The 17,532-nt window shown below is 41.2% G+C and overlaps 2 protein-coding genes across 2 annotated transcripts in view; both read right to left on the bottom strand.

The window, feature by feature from the left end:
• Positions 1–132: 132 nt before the first annotated feature.
• Positions 133–3,732, bottom strand: ucn3l (urocortin 3, like). Its single transcript, XM_035424702.1, has 2 exons — positions 3,314–3,732; positions 133–1,955 (listed from the first exon to the last, which is right to left on the bottom strand). Exon 2 carries the CDS (start codon positions 1,938–1,940, stop codon positions 1,497–1,499), a length of 444 nt encoding a protein of 147 aa, XP_035280593.1. The 5' UTR covers positions 1,941–1,955; positions 3,314–3,732; the 3' UTR covers positions 133–1,496.
• A 4,157-nt stretch (positions 3,733–7,889) lies between these two features.
• col7a1l (collagen type VII alpha 1-like) overlaps positions 7,890–17,532 on the bottom strand; it is a 90,264-nt gene continuing 80,621 nt past the window's right edge. The window contains exons 105-112 of the mRNA XM_035426179.1: positions 17,331–17,447; positions 16,131–16,208; positions 15,201–15,254; positions 14,803–14,851; positions 12,957–13,151; positions 10,041–10,103; positions 9,183–9,368; positions 7,890–8,673 (exon numbers count right to left, since the gene is read on the bottom strand). Coding sequence (XP_035282070.1) covers positions 8,660–8,673; positions 9,183–9,368; positions 10,041–10,103; positions 12,957–13,151; positions 14,803–14,851; positions 15,201–15,254; positions 16,131–16,208; positions 17,331–17,447 — 756 coding nt within the window. The 3' untranslated portion in view covers positions 7,890–8,659. The remainder of the gene's footprint in view (positions 8,674–9,182; positions 9,369–10,040; positions 10,104–12,956; positions 13,152–14,802; positions 14,852–15,200; positions 15,255–16,130; positions 16,209–17,330; positions 17,448–17,532) is intronic.

Genomic DNA, 17,532 nt, shown 5'->3' with positions numbered 1-17,532 from the left:
TGTGGTGCATTTATTAGAGAATGGATCCTGCAAAGTGTAATACTTGAACACAGTGATCATTTACAAAACTCCAGTGTACTGTTTAATATGATCCTCTTTCAGGCAAAGTTACTGGGGAAAAAAATCAGACAGTTCATCTGCGTTAATTTATTACAGAAAAAATAATGACTTTGAATATAAAAATATTTTTGCAGTACATTTGTTGAGATAACCACAGTAGCATGTATTTGATATATGCAATACTGATTTCTTCCACAGAGACACAGAGCAAAGTTGATATTTACAAAGTATGCAATTAACTCATATGTTACAATGTCAGTACAGGGCTTTCAATACATATTTCCCAAGTGCACAATTATATTTGGATACAAACCCCTAGAAAACAGCTGTACAGTCAGGTCCAGAATATTAGCAACCTTGATGAAAATGAACAAAAAATGTATAAATGTATAAATTAACAGAACAGGGAATGAGCTATAGTGAAGACTCAGAAAAGGCAGAACTATATTCTTTGATACTAAGAGAATTGTTAAAAGAAAAACGTCTTTATTTATGAAAGTAATAATTTTCTTTTATTATGGGTTTGTTTTGTCACCAATTCTCAACCTGACTGGGTAAAACACAGAAAACTGTTTCTAAAAGTTGTTCACATGTCACAAGATTCTCAACTGTAAAGTTTACATTCTGCAGCATATCATGCAGTAGACCAACATACATCGTTAATGGAGATAACGGTTATGGGAATTCATAAAAGATTCAGTCTATTCTGCTTACAAGCACAGTATTCTTAATCCTTCAGAATCTGGGGAACTTAAAAATGTACCCTGTTTTATTCATCTGAATATATATTTCTTCCCAATACAGGGGGTCATACATAAAGCTCATTCAGAACAAAATATACAAAATATAAGTAGGTATTTCTAATATGTGGGTTCCATACAATATTTATGAGGTTATTCAATCTAAATTGCATGTATTAGAAGAATTCTAGTCTGCCAAACCTCATATGCTTAGCCCATTTGGATAAATCAACAAAAAGTGCATATACACAAACAAAAATACCGAATACAAAAACTGAATACAAACTCGGATATGTACTCGAATTCGTTGCAAAAGTAACTGTCCGGCAAAGATGATAGCTTCAAGCAGATAACAAAAAATGATGTCTTCAAATTCAAGAGCATACGCTTGATACCGCCAAATGTAGGCTATATTACTTCAAAATCACAGCGGAAAAGGGTGTTTGTTTGCTTTTAAGCGCTATTGCGCTTCATAAAGGAAGTAACAAATGGAAACAACAACATATTACAGCAATCACTGGGCTTTCGCCAGGTGCGGGGACTTTACTATTGCTTACTTATGAAGCATTGAAAGTTAGTGTGTAAAGCTTAATTTAAACAAGTGAAGTTGAAGACTGGCAGCTGCACGTGTGAGTTTTATATGAACTAATAACAGAATAATATAAAGATACTGTGCACAATTTCATAGTGATGAAATTATTTTTTCCCAATCTGTGCCATCAAACGCGCGTTGTCTGCCGCCTTGGCGCGCAGATTCTTAGCTTTGGCAATGTTGAAGAGGATGTTCATGATGTTGGTGGGGACGTCGAGGGAGAGGGTGAACTTGCTCCGTCGATCGCTCTTAGCGCTGTTCTGGAACATCTTCCCTCTCAGCTGCGTCTGGGTGATGTACTTGTATCTGGAGGCGGGAAACGTCCTTTTCTCTCGGGTTTCCACGGAAGAGAGATTGTCTTCGGGCAGGTAGAGGAAGCCTCGCTCATCTGATTGCGAGTCGTTCGGCAGCTCGTTCTTCTTGGCTCCAGAGAGAACGTCGTTGTTACACAGAAAGTTCAGTTCGCTCTCGTATAGCCTGAAGCAGATGCTGGACGTCGGAGCGCACAGGACGGCGAACACGAGCAGGGTTCTCATGTACGACATCATAGTGTCCTGTGCTGGCTGGGAATAAGAAAAGAGCGGTTAATTAACGATAAGGGAAATAAAGGTAGCGAACGCCATGGAGAAAAGCGGTTTTGATTCGCTGAGCCGTCTAAGCATTATTATCTTTGTAACTTTCTTTGAAGTTAAATCTGCCGCGCCCGTCCTTAACTGGTACATTTCGGCACTGTTTTCCCGTCCAGAATCTAAATGACACGACGATTGCCTTCTGATAACCTTGTCGGTTTCATTCATTAGCTAAATGTTTTGATCTCGCTCTGGGGCAAACACGTTTCCAACACTCATTCGTTTTTCAGTGGAACCTAGATTATTTTTTCTTACAGCGTGGAAATAGATTAAAGTATTGAACACAAACGTCCCTTGATTCATAGTAAATTATGGAAGTTCTTGATAAAACGAGTGGTCACCTGCTGTGTCCCCTTCACCAGAAGGTGTGCGGCTCCCACCTGAATCACACGTAAGAACACGTGCAAAGCTCTAAAGACAAGTTGTGGACTCGGTTGGTGATTTTTTATTTATTTATTTTTTATTTTTTTGCATTCCCGCTAAGATTTCAGCCATCTGTTCCGACATTACTGCCGCTCTGGTGCCTCCGCTGCATGCTGACTGGCTCTACCTGGGCGATCTATCCCCGACACGCTTCGAGACACAAGCGCAAAGTCAAAAGAACAAGAGAGAGGATCTGCACAAACGGAGCTATTTTTTTAATTCCTTCGAACGAGTGGCTTGGAAATTTTATATAATGGGCCAAGTTGAACTAATTGACTAATATAAAGTTTCAGGACTAATTAGCCTAATGTGAATTTATCTGTGTGCGCCGGATCTCTACCGGGATGAATAAAACACGCGCACGTTCAGCGGACGAAACATTGTAGTCAAGGCATATGGAAAAATGCGAATAGTAGCTATCTACAAGATAAAACAAGATATCAAAGACCTATCATAATGAACTCCGAGGAAAAGTCTGTGTTTTTCCTTTTAATTTTTCGGAAATGATATATGGTAGTCTATTAAAACTGAGGAACTCGGCTAAAAAGCACACGTGGTTAAAATGGAACATGTTCAAAATATATTCGAACGCACAAAAATATATAGGTAAAATGAAAGCTATTTGTACACTTCAGTTTGTAGTGTTGTATAACAGAAAACAATATTTCACCTATCTTAAAATATTCCTAGATTTAGGGACCTTTACCGGTTGCTGTACGCGCTGATTTTGTCTGAAGAAATATTTGTGAAGTTTTAGTGCAATGTAGGCTATCTGTCCAGACATAAAAAATTTATTTCAAACCTCAATGAAAATAACGGGTTCCTGAATGTTGAAGTCACTTATGAGATAGAAAAGAATTAAGACTTACCCAGATCCTGAAGTTGAAGTGGGCGAAACACAATGAACACAAAGTTTAGGAGATGTAAAAAGAAAATGTTTACATTAGTTTAGTAATTCCGTCTTTGTGAAAACTTCCTCTTTGGACCAGTTCTTCTCGTCTATACTATATAACCAGTCTGATCACGAGTTTACACCGTAATTCCTTACGAATGGAATTCATTTACAAGGGTCCCGTCGAACTGCAATCGTAAACGCGGTCTTACGTCACAGGTTTGACATTTTTGTTCTTCCGCACTCAGAGTCAGATGTGGGTTGGCTCTACGTGCATTCGCGAGTGAACTATGCGGCACTGCCTACCCGTCAAATTTTTCATTCGCTCTTTCAGACCTTTGTTTATGAGAGAAACGAAAATATCAACCAGCAGAATTCCCTGACATTAAGCACCTCAGACAGCTCCTGTGCTGCCAGTCCAGGAAAAGCGAACAGACAAAGCAAAACTCTCTCTCTCACACACACACACACACAGTGCTTAAGTAATTAATTTAAACTATTTGCAACTTCCCAAAAATCACTGTGTCTGGAAAAAAAAATACATAAACACACATTTTCGATAATTAATTTTAATTTCTCAACTGCAGACTCTAAATAAATAAATGAACTAGATGAAAGTTGTTTGAAGTTTGTGACTCTTCTGCATACATTATATACTTACAATCAATCACCAACGGTTAGACTACAATCCTTTTATCACCCAAATAAGACTTTCACTTCTGCTGACTACACCACCCAATAAATTTGCTACCATCATTTACCATGTCTAAACTTGAAAGTTGAGTAGGTTTGTGCCATCTTAAACATGTGTCAAAATGAATTGGGCACTACATATAGAGACAAGAGCAATAGGCAGCCTACTAAAAGTTGTTCACTGACATTTTAAACCGACTGATGATTAAATTACAGTAAATTGCACCAAAACAGACAAATCAAATTACTTTTTAAAATTGCAACTTTAACCTGGAGATTCAAAGCTGGTGGGGAATGCTCGGGATTTTGTACACAATCAGATTTAGGGACCGATAAGGTGACAAATGTAAAGCGCCATCTTCTTTTCGGAAAGTTTCAAGGGAGCTTGATCAGTGAGCTAGGATTTCGCTCCATCGCCTCTGTCAAAGGACGGCACTTTAGACAGCACGGTGGTCTTATAGCTGTGCTGGGTCACTGGGCTAATATTTGGTCCAGAAGGAACAGCAACCCCGACTGGCCCACCAACACCTCTTCACCAACATAATTTTGTTTCCAGGAGGTCTCTCATTCAAGTGACAACTACTGTCAGACTGAGCACAGACAACTGAGTGAATACAATTATCTTTACTTTTCAGTTCTTGCCAGAAAGTTTAGAAAATGCTTTTTTGATTACTCACTTGAAGGGGTACACGTGATTATGTGGACATATACACCCCAGATGTTTGTTACAAGCAGTGCCCCGCGCCCATTAAACCATGGTACTGCCTTCCGCACATGGAACTAATATAAATGAATTTGCATGTATTTAATAGAGAGGGGAAATATTGACACAATGCAACTCTGGCACATGAATGAGCAGCACATGTTGGAAATTAAATAATTGAACAGTGTCAGTCAACCAGCCAGGATGACTGAATGCTGTGAATTCTAATAACTATGATTCATATCCTTGTATCCTGTTATGATTTTATTCCACAGAGGGGCAATAAACACTGCAATGTCTAGTTTTTTATTGTAGAAAAAGTTTGTCAAATGTGTACTGTTATCGTAGCAAAAAAAGAAGGCTACAAACATACAGTCAAATGGCGATTCCTGTGGACATGGAGCATGGAGATTTTAATTACAGGTCACACAAGCCTCATCACATCTGCTGTTGGTTCTCAGGTACAGATATATCAGCTCCAGAGTTGATAAATCAACCGATAAATCAATCAATAGAACAATCAAAGGTTTAAATACCCACAATTCTCAGGAAATGTCTCAGTCCCAATTGTTACAAGCTCATAGTAAACCAGTCACACAACACAGGCTGTACCTTCAAACCGAACTTCATTTTAGATTAAATATTTTTCTTGAAACAGATGGGAATTTTAGTATGTAGTTTAGGATATCCGTCATAAAAGCAGTAATATTTCTCAAACGAGTGTAAAACCAAGTACGGCTGAGTTTTCAAGCTGCTAAATACAGCTGTTCCATACTGCAATAATATTTTTTTAAACAGCAGAAAGTAAACTATCCCTTAAGAGACAAGATAGTTCTCCCATCACACATCACCTTCCACGTTACTGAGTAAACAGTGAGCGATTCCGGAATTTAACCAGAATCAGGTTAATCTCGAGGAAAGGCTGAATATAAACCAAGTATTGTCATTTTCTCAAACTGAAATTGGCTGTACAAAAAAAAAAAAAGTGACAGTTGTGACACGTGATTGCTCTTTAACTCTTTGAGAGGCTGGAGTAACGCGCCTCCTTATTTTTAAAGGAGGTCAGAGGGACGCGCCTCCTCACGTCTAAAGGTGGTCGCAGGAACGCGCCTCCTCGTGTCTAAAGGTGTCTAGCTGGCGGCTGTGTGAGCGTAATGAGGGCATACAGCGGAGGTGTAATCAGTGACCTCCCCACGTCCTCTCCCTGAAAGCGCTGTACTCCTCTCTTTTAATGCCCCCGCTTCAATATCTACGATAATTGCTTAGCAGGGGCCCCTGTCACCAATTAGCGCTTAGTCATTAACACGCTATTTATTCCTACCGGGGGCACATTGCTTTACTTGTTGGGGAGCCGCTTGCCTCTGAAGTTCTGAAGTGGCCGCAGTCGACTCCTTGGGCAGGCGGCACAGCGCGGTCGTTGTCAGGGTATCCTCTGACCACTGGGGGTCAGCAGTCTTGAAGGAGCCGTGCACTGCTTTAGTTTAGTAGCGTGGTTCCGGAGGGAAGTGTTAGCTCGCTTACAGAAGAGCCAGAACAAAGCAGGGGAGACAGATTCAGGTGACACTACGGTGGGTATAACGGCGCTGACATCTGACGGTTATAATAGCTCCAGTTCAAAACATCAGAAGGCAAGTCGAATGATTAATTCTTCTGTAATATTTATAAAGATTGGAACAATGACTATTATTGGGATACTACAGCAGAGCGGAGGATGATGAGCTGATGCAGACACATAGCCAGGTACAAGGCAGAAGGGACTATCTGTGGGGTTAAAAAGACTGTATTCCAACAGAGGTAGGACAGGATTTTTTTGTTTGTTATAGAAACCAGAGATTGGGCTCGGCCAAACAGAAGGGACAACTCTCTATTTGGAAAAGGGATTGGCTTCCATCAAATAGAAAGGACGATCTCCTCTATCAGGAGCAAAAGATTGGTCTCTGTCAAACAGAAGGGAGTTATCTCTATCTGGAAACGAGACTGGCCTCAGACAGGGGAGTGTATGAGGATATAGGTCAGACGGGAGCAGAACGCAGGGGTTGCCTGGTAGGTCACCATAAAAGAATCGCATGTATATGTTACACAGATACAGTTATTAAGATACAATTTGAGACACCAATGCAAATGACTAGATAATTTAAGTTCCATGCATTGAAATGAGCCATTTTAAAGACTAATTATGAAGAAATTAGTGGGCGGACAGCTTCTCATGGCTGAAGTTCAGTTAAAAATAAAGCACTGCCTAAGAGCGGAGTGGGAGGGATAGATAACACCAGCTGACATTAATGACTCATTACTTATTCTTACACCTGAAAGTTTATTGACGATCATAGTAGAATGGCAACAGGAAGTCTTTGTGTATACTTCTGCATTTTTCTGTGTGTGTGTGCGTGTGTTTGTGTGTATGTGTGTGTGTGTATGCGTGTATGTGTGCATGACAGAGAGAAAGAGAGAGAGCAAGACAGAAAGAGAGAGAGAGAAAGAGCGAGAAAGAAAGCGGGAGAGAGAGAGAGAATGTCCTTCTCTTTCCCCTCTGAATGAACAGTAGACTTACTGAGGAATCCCCCGCCACACAGTGCCTGTCTGGCAGGGGGATTTTGGACGTGCCCCTACAGAGCCTTGCTGTTCCTTCATCTGGACCGCAGCCTGTTCCACAGCGCCCCCTGCTGCTGAGGCATATGTAAAGGCGCGCGTCAGGCACGAAGCCCCAGTGGGAGGGGGGAACTGGAGACGCCCAGTTTTCACAGGATAGCTGTTTATTCACTGAGCAGGTCTGATTTATAAAGGGAGACAGGAGAGAGGAGGAACTCACGAGAGAAAGCGAGAGTGTGAGAGAGAAGAAGAGGAGGATGAGGGACGTATAGAAACGATTTAAGAAGCAAAGACAATGTGGAAGGGAGCTGGAAAATGTGGTCTTTAAATCTTAAACATTTTGTTTCCCAAATATTATTTGACAGCAGGCGGAACAGGCAGGATGTATGAAGGAAGAACATATCCTGCCCTGAGCATGCCTGAGGATAAGACCACAACTACACACACACACGCACACAAACACACACACACACACAGACTCATACCCTCATACACAAACACGTGCAGACACACCACAAAATCACATCCCAACGCCTCAAAAGAAAGTTAATATTTTATTTCAGTGCATTTCATTTCTTTTCTTTTTTTTTTGTTTAATTAGTGAAAAGTGGGTGAAAAATCTTACAGGTTATAAAGAGACAACTGTTGCTCATTAAGAGCAGATCTCAACTGCTCTTAATGAATGGAATGGAGAAGTTGGTTTGGCTCAAAGTTCAAAGTACGCATTTTAATTGGGAATGAGATCTGTAACACAAGACCAGCCCTGTCACCCATATATGAGGCCATGAATTTGTCACAAGCTGTTTTTTCCCCTGCATTTTAAGTCTCAACTCTTTTATTGCCAATCAATTCTTTGGCTATTTAAATTATTTGGCTTTCTGCATTTAAAGAGTGGAATGCCAACATAACATGCCACGTGACATTGGACAGGATGCAGGGTTAAAACAAGGTTTAGAAAAACTCATGGCACCGATATACCATTATCCATAAATGGTATGTTCTCGGCACAGTGGTATGCTGCATCATTTCTTATCTGTATCCCCCAACACAGTGTGTATATTACAGACCACTGTACTCATTTATATGTGTGTTTGTGTTTGTGTTAACACATCACAAAGGTACTGTGAATATAGTGATTAATGACATTAATTTATAATCAGTTCTGTGTACTTTCTCCATTTCAGGTAATACCAACCTAAAATGGCAATGTTATCAAATTTCAGTGTTAACAAGTTTACTGTATATAAAAAAAAAACAATATACAACAAAAAAGCAATTATAAGACACTCATTTACAAAAATAAAAGTTATCTGAAATGTTTTGTTGGCAGGATGTCTTTCACCTTTCAGAATCTGTGAGGAAACACAAAAGTGTGGGACAGTTAGTGCTTTTTGTCCCTATCTGCTTTCCATAAGATAAAGCAACTGGAGAAAACCAAACCAGAAGTGTCCCAATAACTGAAAGAATACTTTTTTTTAAGTTGCAAGGGCACCAACACTGTTGAGTCTGATGTTGTCTGCTCAAAGTCTACATTTCTTCAAATTGTTTGTGACCAGCTTAGACACAGATTAATCTGTGTAAAGCAAAAGCACACTTGTGCGTGTGTATGCATGTGTGTATATGTGTGTTTGTGGAGATCTCTATGTGAGAGTGGGTACCCTGTTTGCATGAACCTTTGCATGAATGTGCATGTGGAAATGTGAATACGAGTGCACACTCGCGCAACTATGAGAGAGTGAATATGTTTGTGTGGGTGTATTTCTGCCTTTGCATGTTCCATCACTAACAGTGCGTATAGAACAATATGTGTGTGTGAGTGTGTCTGCGCATGTGCGTGTGTGTGTGCGGGTCTCTTCCTCACCTCTCTTCCCTCCCTCACACCTTCTCTGACACGCCTGTTTGGTGGCGAATCGGTTGTGGTTCCCCCCACAGCCCCCGTACAGGAAGGGCCTGCACTCCCCAGACCGGCCGTGGTGGTACCACTGCAGGATGTACTCCGTGCATGAGCCCTCCGACATGGGCACCAGACAGGGGTCAGAGGTCAAGCCTGCATGCGGGAAGGAGGAGCGCCTTTACAGTGGCACTGCTTTGGGCACTCAATAATTATGCAATGTAAGAGTCTGCCAAAACTTTGACCTGCCTTCCATTTTACTTCTCCAGAGTGTTTAAAAGCTGAAATGTTTTAAATATAAAAATACAAATTTTTTATCATATGAATGTTTACTTATTTCTATGATGTTTACTATGGTACACCTACTGTAAGTATTGTAGGTCTAAAAGCATGGTGGAATCATATTAGTTTTGTTATTGTTCAGTGTAAGCCTTGATCTGAGCATTCATTCATTCATTGATATGTAATTATTGTAAAGCAATTCATCCAGTCAGTATTTTTCTTTCTTTCTTTCATTCATTCATCATGTGTGTCTTATTCAGACTTCATAGTCATTAATTCATCATTGCATCCAATCCACAGGTCACAAACAGTGATGGGTTCTATGTTTCTGTGTTCCCCTCACTTACACAGTGCACTGTCCAGCGTTAATTTGACTCTAACAGAGTACATACAAGTGCAGTCAGAGTTGATTTACCACAGAAAGTTTTACTGTGTACAGAACGGTGCCCCTCCTCCAGGCCAAACTATGACATCACAAAGAGAGGTACGTGCCCTCATACCAGACGCTCCCTCCTGGTGCAGCGTCTTAGTCATTTGGCATTTTACCTGAGAAAAGGGCCGGGGGGTGCCGCCTGTACTTCCGTCCCCACTCGCCTCTCCCCTCGTCGCCTGATTGGGAGGAAATGAATGACTGCATCACAATAGAGCTGAGCTCCCACAGGCAGGAGGGGCGGGGCCCGATCAGTCAGCTCTAACCGAGGCCCGCTGCAGTTCTCTCTCACACCTCCCCATCCACCCCCCCCCCCCCCCCCCCCCCCCCCCCACCGTTTCTCCTTAAATGTCAATGAAAATGTCTGCTGGACCATCACTTTGGACCATCACTTTTGAGGCAGAAGTGTACAGTAAAATGACCAGTGTTAATTTGACACTTGACGGTGTTAATGCAACTCTTAACAGATAACATTTGGTCCCAGTCTGGAATGTGAGACCAAACGTTATCTGATAAGAGCTGAATTAACACTGTTAGAGCGAATTAACACCGGACATCATCACTGTGTGCACTCACACTGACCGGGTCAGATCCAAAAACAGAGGGATGAGACTCAAAGGTGGGGGGGATGGGCAATTAAGAGCCTCTGGGTTTTACTACCTCACGCTTCTCGGTTTTAGGGCTCTTTGTGAAACCATGTCAGGACCTGTGTACATGGCCCCCAACCATGATACTGTGTAAGCATATGCAACTGTCCAAAGGGATAATTGATTGTGACAATTTCAATATATCCACCTTGGCGTGATTAAAACATTATTCTCCGTCCATGCATTTACGTATTCTATTATACATACGCATTCTGGCTGAGAATAACACATGAAGCAGCTCAACACATAAAGCAGCTCATTAGATGTTATTAAGCTGCATTTTATCCCTGCTTTCAGCACAATGCTCGTTATCACGCCAGTCTTCCTGTGAGCGAAATTAATAAGTGATGGCATGCTTTCGTAAGCAAGGTCGAGAATACATAGTGGATCACATAAAACTCCCTGCAGTGAATTTTCAATGCGACTCACCTTAAAATGAAACCTCCTGCATCGAATTCCGAATCAAAATTCCTCTAGTATGGAGGTTGATGAAGTGCGGCTTTGTGAATTTTTTCACCCCATTAAAGGTGGATGCAGGAAGCCGTCTCCTATCACTGCTTTGATCAGGTTGATTAAATACACTTTCCACCCTCCACTTTCCACAGCAATGCTGTTTCCATACGATTCGAGAGTGCTGTACTGTTCACATGCACTGCCTTGACATTTCTCTCCTTTTTCTACAGCATTCCCTGATAGATTCACCATAATTAAAATAAGGTCACGATCAGACAATTTGAGTGTGGCATATGACAAAGGTGAATCGTCTGATTCATCGATAGATGACAAAGCATGCATTACTGCTTTATGAACATGAAAAGCCCCATTATGTATCATAAAAATACCTTTCTGTACATCTTAAATTCAGCATTAATAAAGGTTAGCAAATGCGCTAGAAGACTGCAAGGTGTAAAATGCAGCAAAAAGTTATTTATACTCCTTAAACTGTCATTACAACAACTGTACATATAGTGCATGGAATTTCTCAGTCACACAAGCCTCCTTAATAGCATATTTACTAAAATAGATTAAAGTTGGGCTGAATATGAACAATGCATTTAATGATATATAACAATGCTACTAAGATTCTGTCAAGCTTGAATAAAAGAATAATGTATCACACATTTTACAAAGAATAAATCCATTAAATCGTGTTTGCAATGCATGTCTTTTCGCTTGAAAAAGACGGGGAAAATGTTGGTGCTTGGAAGCTCTGACAAAGAATATGGCCGTGCCCCTAGACCACTGCTCATTCGGAAATATTTATAGTATCCGTGGTACCTATTCATATGGGAGATTGGAACAAGAGTACAACATGAAATTAGCATGTTACTCCTATTAAACAGAGACACACATGACGATGTCCGATAGCAAATAACTGCTGCTTACATAGTTATTCCTGTCCTTGGTTACTTTATTGTTAACAGCATTTAATATCTGGGTTCAGTGCCTGTTAAGCGCCGAGAGGCTATATCGGCTAATGAACCGCGCTAATACGCTGGGTTCTGATGTCTCCGGCCACATCCGATTCTAACTCTCGGGGGAGTCGGCTGTGACGGGGGAAGAGTTCTCTGAGATGATTACACGCAGTCTAATTTAATTTCCAATCAAGCCAGTAGAAATCTCATGGAGCGGGGAAATGGATCTGTCAGTGTGATGCAGGCCTAAATATCACGCCCAACAATATCCGACAGGACATCACCCTCACTGACATCTAACAGGATATCAGGATATCGCCCCCACTGATAACTAACAGGATATCGCCCCCACTGATAACTAACAGGATATCACCCTCACTGATATCTAACAGGAAATCACCCTCACTGACATCTAACAGGAAATAACCCTCACTGATATCTAACAGGATACCACCCTCACTGATACCTAACAGGATATCGCCCTCACTGATAACTAACAGGATATCGCCCCCACTGATAACTAACAGGATACCACCCTCACTGATACCTAACAGGATATCGCCCTCACTGATAACTAACAGGATATCACCCTCACTGACATCTAACGGGATATCAGGATATCACCCTCACTGATAACTGACAGGATATTAGCTTTCCTGATATCCCACAAAATATCATCCATATTCCATAGGATATCACCCTCACTGGTACCCCGCAAGACATATCCCTGACCGATATCAAACATCCATCTCACTGATATCCCACAGCATATCAGCCTCACCAATATCCAACAGGATTATAATTCTAACTGATATCTTACAAGATATCACCCTCACTGATATTCGACAGGACATCATTCTAACTGATATCCAACAGGATATCACCCTCACTGATAATCCCACTGGCTATCTTTCTCATGGTTGAACCATTCAATATCAGCCATGTGCATGAACGAGGGAAGACGACTTACTTGTGATATTGTTGAAGGCATTGTTCGATGTTGTCATTAATTGGGTAGCTGTGACTATTTCCTTATCCTCGCTGCCTGTGTCCTCAGAATCGAGAGAGAGTGCAGACTCTTCCTCCTCTTCATCCTCCTTGTCACCTCTTAAAATGCTCTCTGCATCCGGGTCCACAGAGTTCACCGTCAGCAGGAAGTCCTTGCCTGGGATGGCCAAACACAGTTCTTACTGAAATATATTCTTAGTCCCTTTAATAGGCAACCACATACTACATCATGGCCAAAGGTATGTGGACACCTGACATCCAACATCTCATTCAAAATTACGGGCATTACGTGGAGTACGTGGATTATGTAACGTGGAGTTGGTCCATCCTTTGCAGCTATAACAACCTCCACTCTTCTGGGAGGCCTTTATACTAGATGTTGGAGAATTGCTGCAGGGATTTGCCAGAAGGGCATTGGTGAGATCGGGTGCTGATTGGGTAATGAGGCCTGGCTAACAGTTGGCTTCCCAACTGATCCCAAATGTGTTGGATGAGGTTAAGGTCAGGGCTCTGTGCAGGCCAGTCAAGTTCTTATTCACCAATGTCAACAAAACCATTTTTATATGGACGTCGCTGTGTGCCTGTCCCCATGCTGAAACAGGAATAAGCCTTCTCCAAATTGTTGCCAAGGCGCCTAGCCCAAACCATGTAAAACAGCCCCAGACTAAGGGGCGTCCCGATATTTTTAGTCATGTAGTATGTGTTATTTATTAAAATATGTAAGGCCACCACTTCATATTTCATATTATTTTGTTGGAACAATCCAGGAGTAGCATACAGTATGTAAAAAGAAACAGTGGCATAAACCTGATGACTATATGCCTCCATATGCAGATGCTCTAATGACTAATCTAAAGTGAGGGTCTGAATTCCGGTAGAGAACAAAACCATTGACCATTTCTTTCGCTTCTGTTCTTGTGAATAAGTTCAGTGCCCCTGTCTCATTGCATAAGCCTGCAGTGTCTCACTGGAGAACGAGACAGATGGCGACACTCACAGGGTTCCGTCCCACACCAGTGGGAGTTTTAGAGAGAAAAAAACTGCAATGGAGACACACATTCTCTCTCAAAAACACACACACACACACACAGAAACACACACATGCACACACACTGGTTATATGTATTACACTGCACACAATGGTGTCGTGCTCATGTGTCTAAAGGGGACCTGTACCCCCACTTTTGTTTTACAAGGAAACACATAATCACAACGGCAGTGAACTGTATCTTCACTGCTATGTCATGGAGTTTGCGAGAGGGACAAAGACAATGACATCAGCAGTTGCTTTTACCCATTCCGTACGGTCAAGCTTGTCATTCTCCTCCACTTCATGGTCAATTCCGTTTCCATTAAGTTACATTTGAGATAATGCTTCCTCTTAAAATATGTACATGATGACATGAATCAGAAGACAATATTATTGAGGTTCTATAACAAAGTGGGACAATGTGGGCATAGATGAGGAAGCACTCAGGTCTAGCTCTGGGAGCGATGGCTAAAAATTTCAGTTTGGGTCAGTATGAAAGGGAGAATTTCTGTTTAGGGCCAAAAGGAAATTGCACAAAATTGACTATGCAACTGAAAATACCCCCCATTTATTGCATTTTATTCTTAGTGTGAGTACCGTACTCTTTCTGTATTATCTGGGGAAGGCAAATATTTGTATCCGGTTTTCAGTCATATGTGCAGCACATAGATTCACACAAAAACAAGACGTACAAAGCAGAATGATGATGATGATGATAATGATACCTCACAATGATGATGATGATGATGATGACAGCGTTATTCTTTTCAATACTCACCACATTTCTCTGAAAGCTCCTTGGTCACCAGCTCTCTCACCTCTTCTACCTGCCGGACGAATCATGCAGAAAGACCCCCTTCCTTTGGTTTCTGTCTCATAAAATCTCTCTGCCGCAAACTGACCCCCGAACTTCCCCACAACGACACTGCACCCCTGCTCTTGTCTCTGAAATCCAATAAATACACTGCGACGCCTTTAACACACTCAGTGATCAACAGAAAGCTCATCTGAAAGCTGAAGTTACATGGCAGGTTGTTTAGGTTTACATAATCAGAAATCAGAAATTTGTATTAATTTCTTAATCATTCATACTCTCATTTCATTGTGACCTTGTTGTACCGCCAGCCATTTTCAGTGGGTCCAAACACTTTTTAACCATGTGGAGAGGGCACTCACAGACAGTCCTGGGTCACCTTTCTCCCCCTTGGCTCCCTCTGGTCCCAGCTCTCCCTGTAGACGATAAAGATTTATCACTGAGTTACAGTATCCAATTTAAAATACTCTAAACTGAAAGCTCTGCCACTGGCTATCTGGACAAAAAGTTGCTGTGCTCTGTGAAAAAACTGGCTTTGACAAACCCTTTATTTAACCTACAGGCCTCTGCTGAAGCACCACATTTTTTAAGGGTAATAATTGGCATCAGCTGTCATAAATTTATTCAGGAAATTATTTTTGAACTCAAATGCTAATTGAAATGTCAATTTTTGTGTATGGAGTCAAAGTTGTAGCTGCCAAAAGAAACTTGCATGACTCTAAAACATGCACATATCCCAGCATGCATTTCTATGGACCTGGAGTTCTAAATTTGCTAAATTTTTGGCAGCTTTGGAACACTTTATTTTAATAATGAAGAAGAAGGTATTGATGTACATTGAAGAGCATGCTTAGTTCTAATTCAGATTTATCAGGGCATTTGTGATCAACCACTGGGAGAAACACAGAGACTTGTGCTGCATAAAATAAAATGAACTTTTACGGCACAACTATTAAAAATGCAGACCAAGTTGGATCGTACAGCAGGTGTTAATTATGACACAATTCATTACACACAAAACCGATTATATACAATGTCATAATGAGCTCAAAATATGACACTCCTTTCAGTCTAATGACACAATCTCCACGTCGACAAAAACTATTTTTCCCACAGTGACACTGGCATCTCCTGAAGACTTCTTCTGTCATATTTCTATTTCAGTTGAACATCTGCATCTTTTAGCCAGTGGGGTCTGAACGCTCCAAGCAAACAAAATGGCGTCCAGAGTCTTCACTTGACTTCTACGCTTAAAAGCCTTCAGCTTCTAAGTGATTAGACTAGTCTCTCACATTTCCTCCACTTTGTCCTGGGGTGCCTGGGGGCCCTCTGTGGCATGGTTTACTTCTTCCTCTCCTCCCTCTTTCTCCCTGAACAAAACACAAACCTCAGGCTCCACAATACACAATGTAAAAAACATATACGTATGTCATCACTTATGAAAATTGAATGCATTGCCATATATTCTAAATATGTGTAAAATATAATGAAAATTAATTTAACAACAGAGTAACATTAGAACGCAACAGAGAAGCAATATACTGTATTGAAGCAGTAATAATTTGTACATTTGCCAATAAATGTTAAATGATGCATGATAATGAATATATTTCATCATAATGCATCATCCCCATAAGTATTTATTGATATCCTAACAAACCAAGAATAGAGAAAATATGTGGTTATGAACAATTCCTCTGCAAACAAACAAACAAACAAACAGAAGATTGCAAATTCCACATTCCACTAACTGTCCCTTGATGTCCAGCCCCTATACTATAAATAAATGACACAGTGAGGGTTTTATAGAAAGATGATTCTCATTAAAATACGAAGGGCTCCAATCCAATCAACATCAAGGGAATATTACTTCTGGTTAAAAGGAGAAATTTGCATGAGATGCATTCAGAAAGTTCAGATTGCGATCAGTTTAGAAATAGCTCCTTCTCTCAGTGTTAATTAAGCCTTCCTCCCCCAGCTCAACTGCTATACTTAGGGACGGTTACGATGGAAATCCTACCAATTACCCAGCATGCAGTGTACCCCGGCTGCAATTAAGCTCACTGCAATTTATGTGCATTTCAGTGAACAATAACCTCTCTGTCCACCGTGTCAGTCGTGTTGACATGGATACAGTATGATATGTTTTTTTTTTATTTATAAGAATCTGTCAATCAAAGGTGTCCAGTCAGGGATCTGGAGGCCTGCAGTCCTGCAGCTGCTACAGTTCTTCTTAAAGCCCCGAGATTCTTAGACCTTGTGAAATAGGACAGCACATAGTACAGGATACGACTGCGCAACTCTGGTCCTGGAGGGCTGGTCCGTGTGCTGGTTTTTGTTCCAACCAATTACCTTAGTTTTCGTTTTCTGACGGCTCTATAAACTGTGCTGCTTCACTCCTGTATTTCAGCACAGTAACATGTTTGGATACACTTGCAGTCTGCGGTTGTAGCTGGTGCTTATACAGTACAGGAAGCAGACCACAACCGTACCTTGGGTCCTCCGTCTCCTTTAGCACCATCCAGACCAGGAGGTCCTGCCGCTCCGTCTTTACCCGGTGTCCCAGCAGTACCTTTAAATCCACGAAACCCAGCAAATCCAACATTTCCCTGTAGGGGAGAGGGAACACTGGAGCATGATGGGAATTACATTACATTTACATTTTAGGAATTTTGCAGACGCTCTTATCCAGAG

The sequence above is a fragment of the Anguilla anguilla genome, chromosome 7 (assembly GCF_013347855.1).
Source record: "Anguilla anguilla isolate fAngAng1 chromosome 7, fAngAng1.pri, whole genome shotgun sequence".
Classification (NCBI taxonomy): domain Eukaryota; kingdom Metazoa; phylum Chordata; class Actinopteri; order Anguilliformes; family Anguillidae; genus Anguilla; species Anguilla anguilla.
This window is presented reverse-complemented; position numbering and strand designations above follow the sequence as displayed.

What these genes read in the sequence shown, in the direction of transcription:
- ucn3l (XM_035424702.1), bottom strand. Translation starts at nt 1,940, where the DNA reads ATGATGTCGTACATGAGAACCCTGCTCGTGTTCGCCGTCCTGTGCGCT.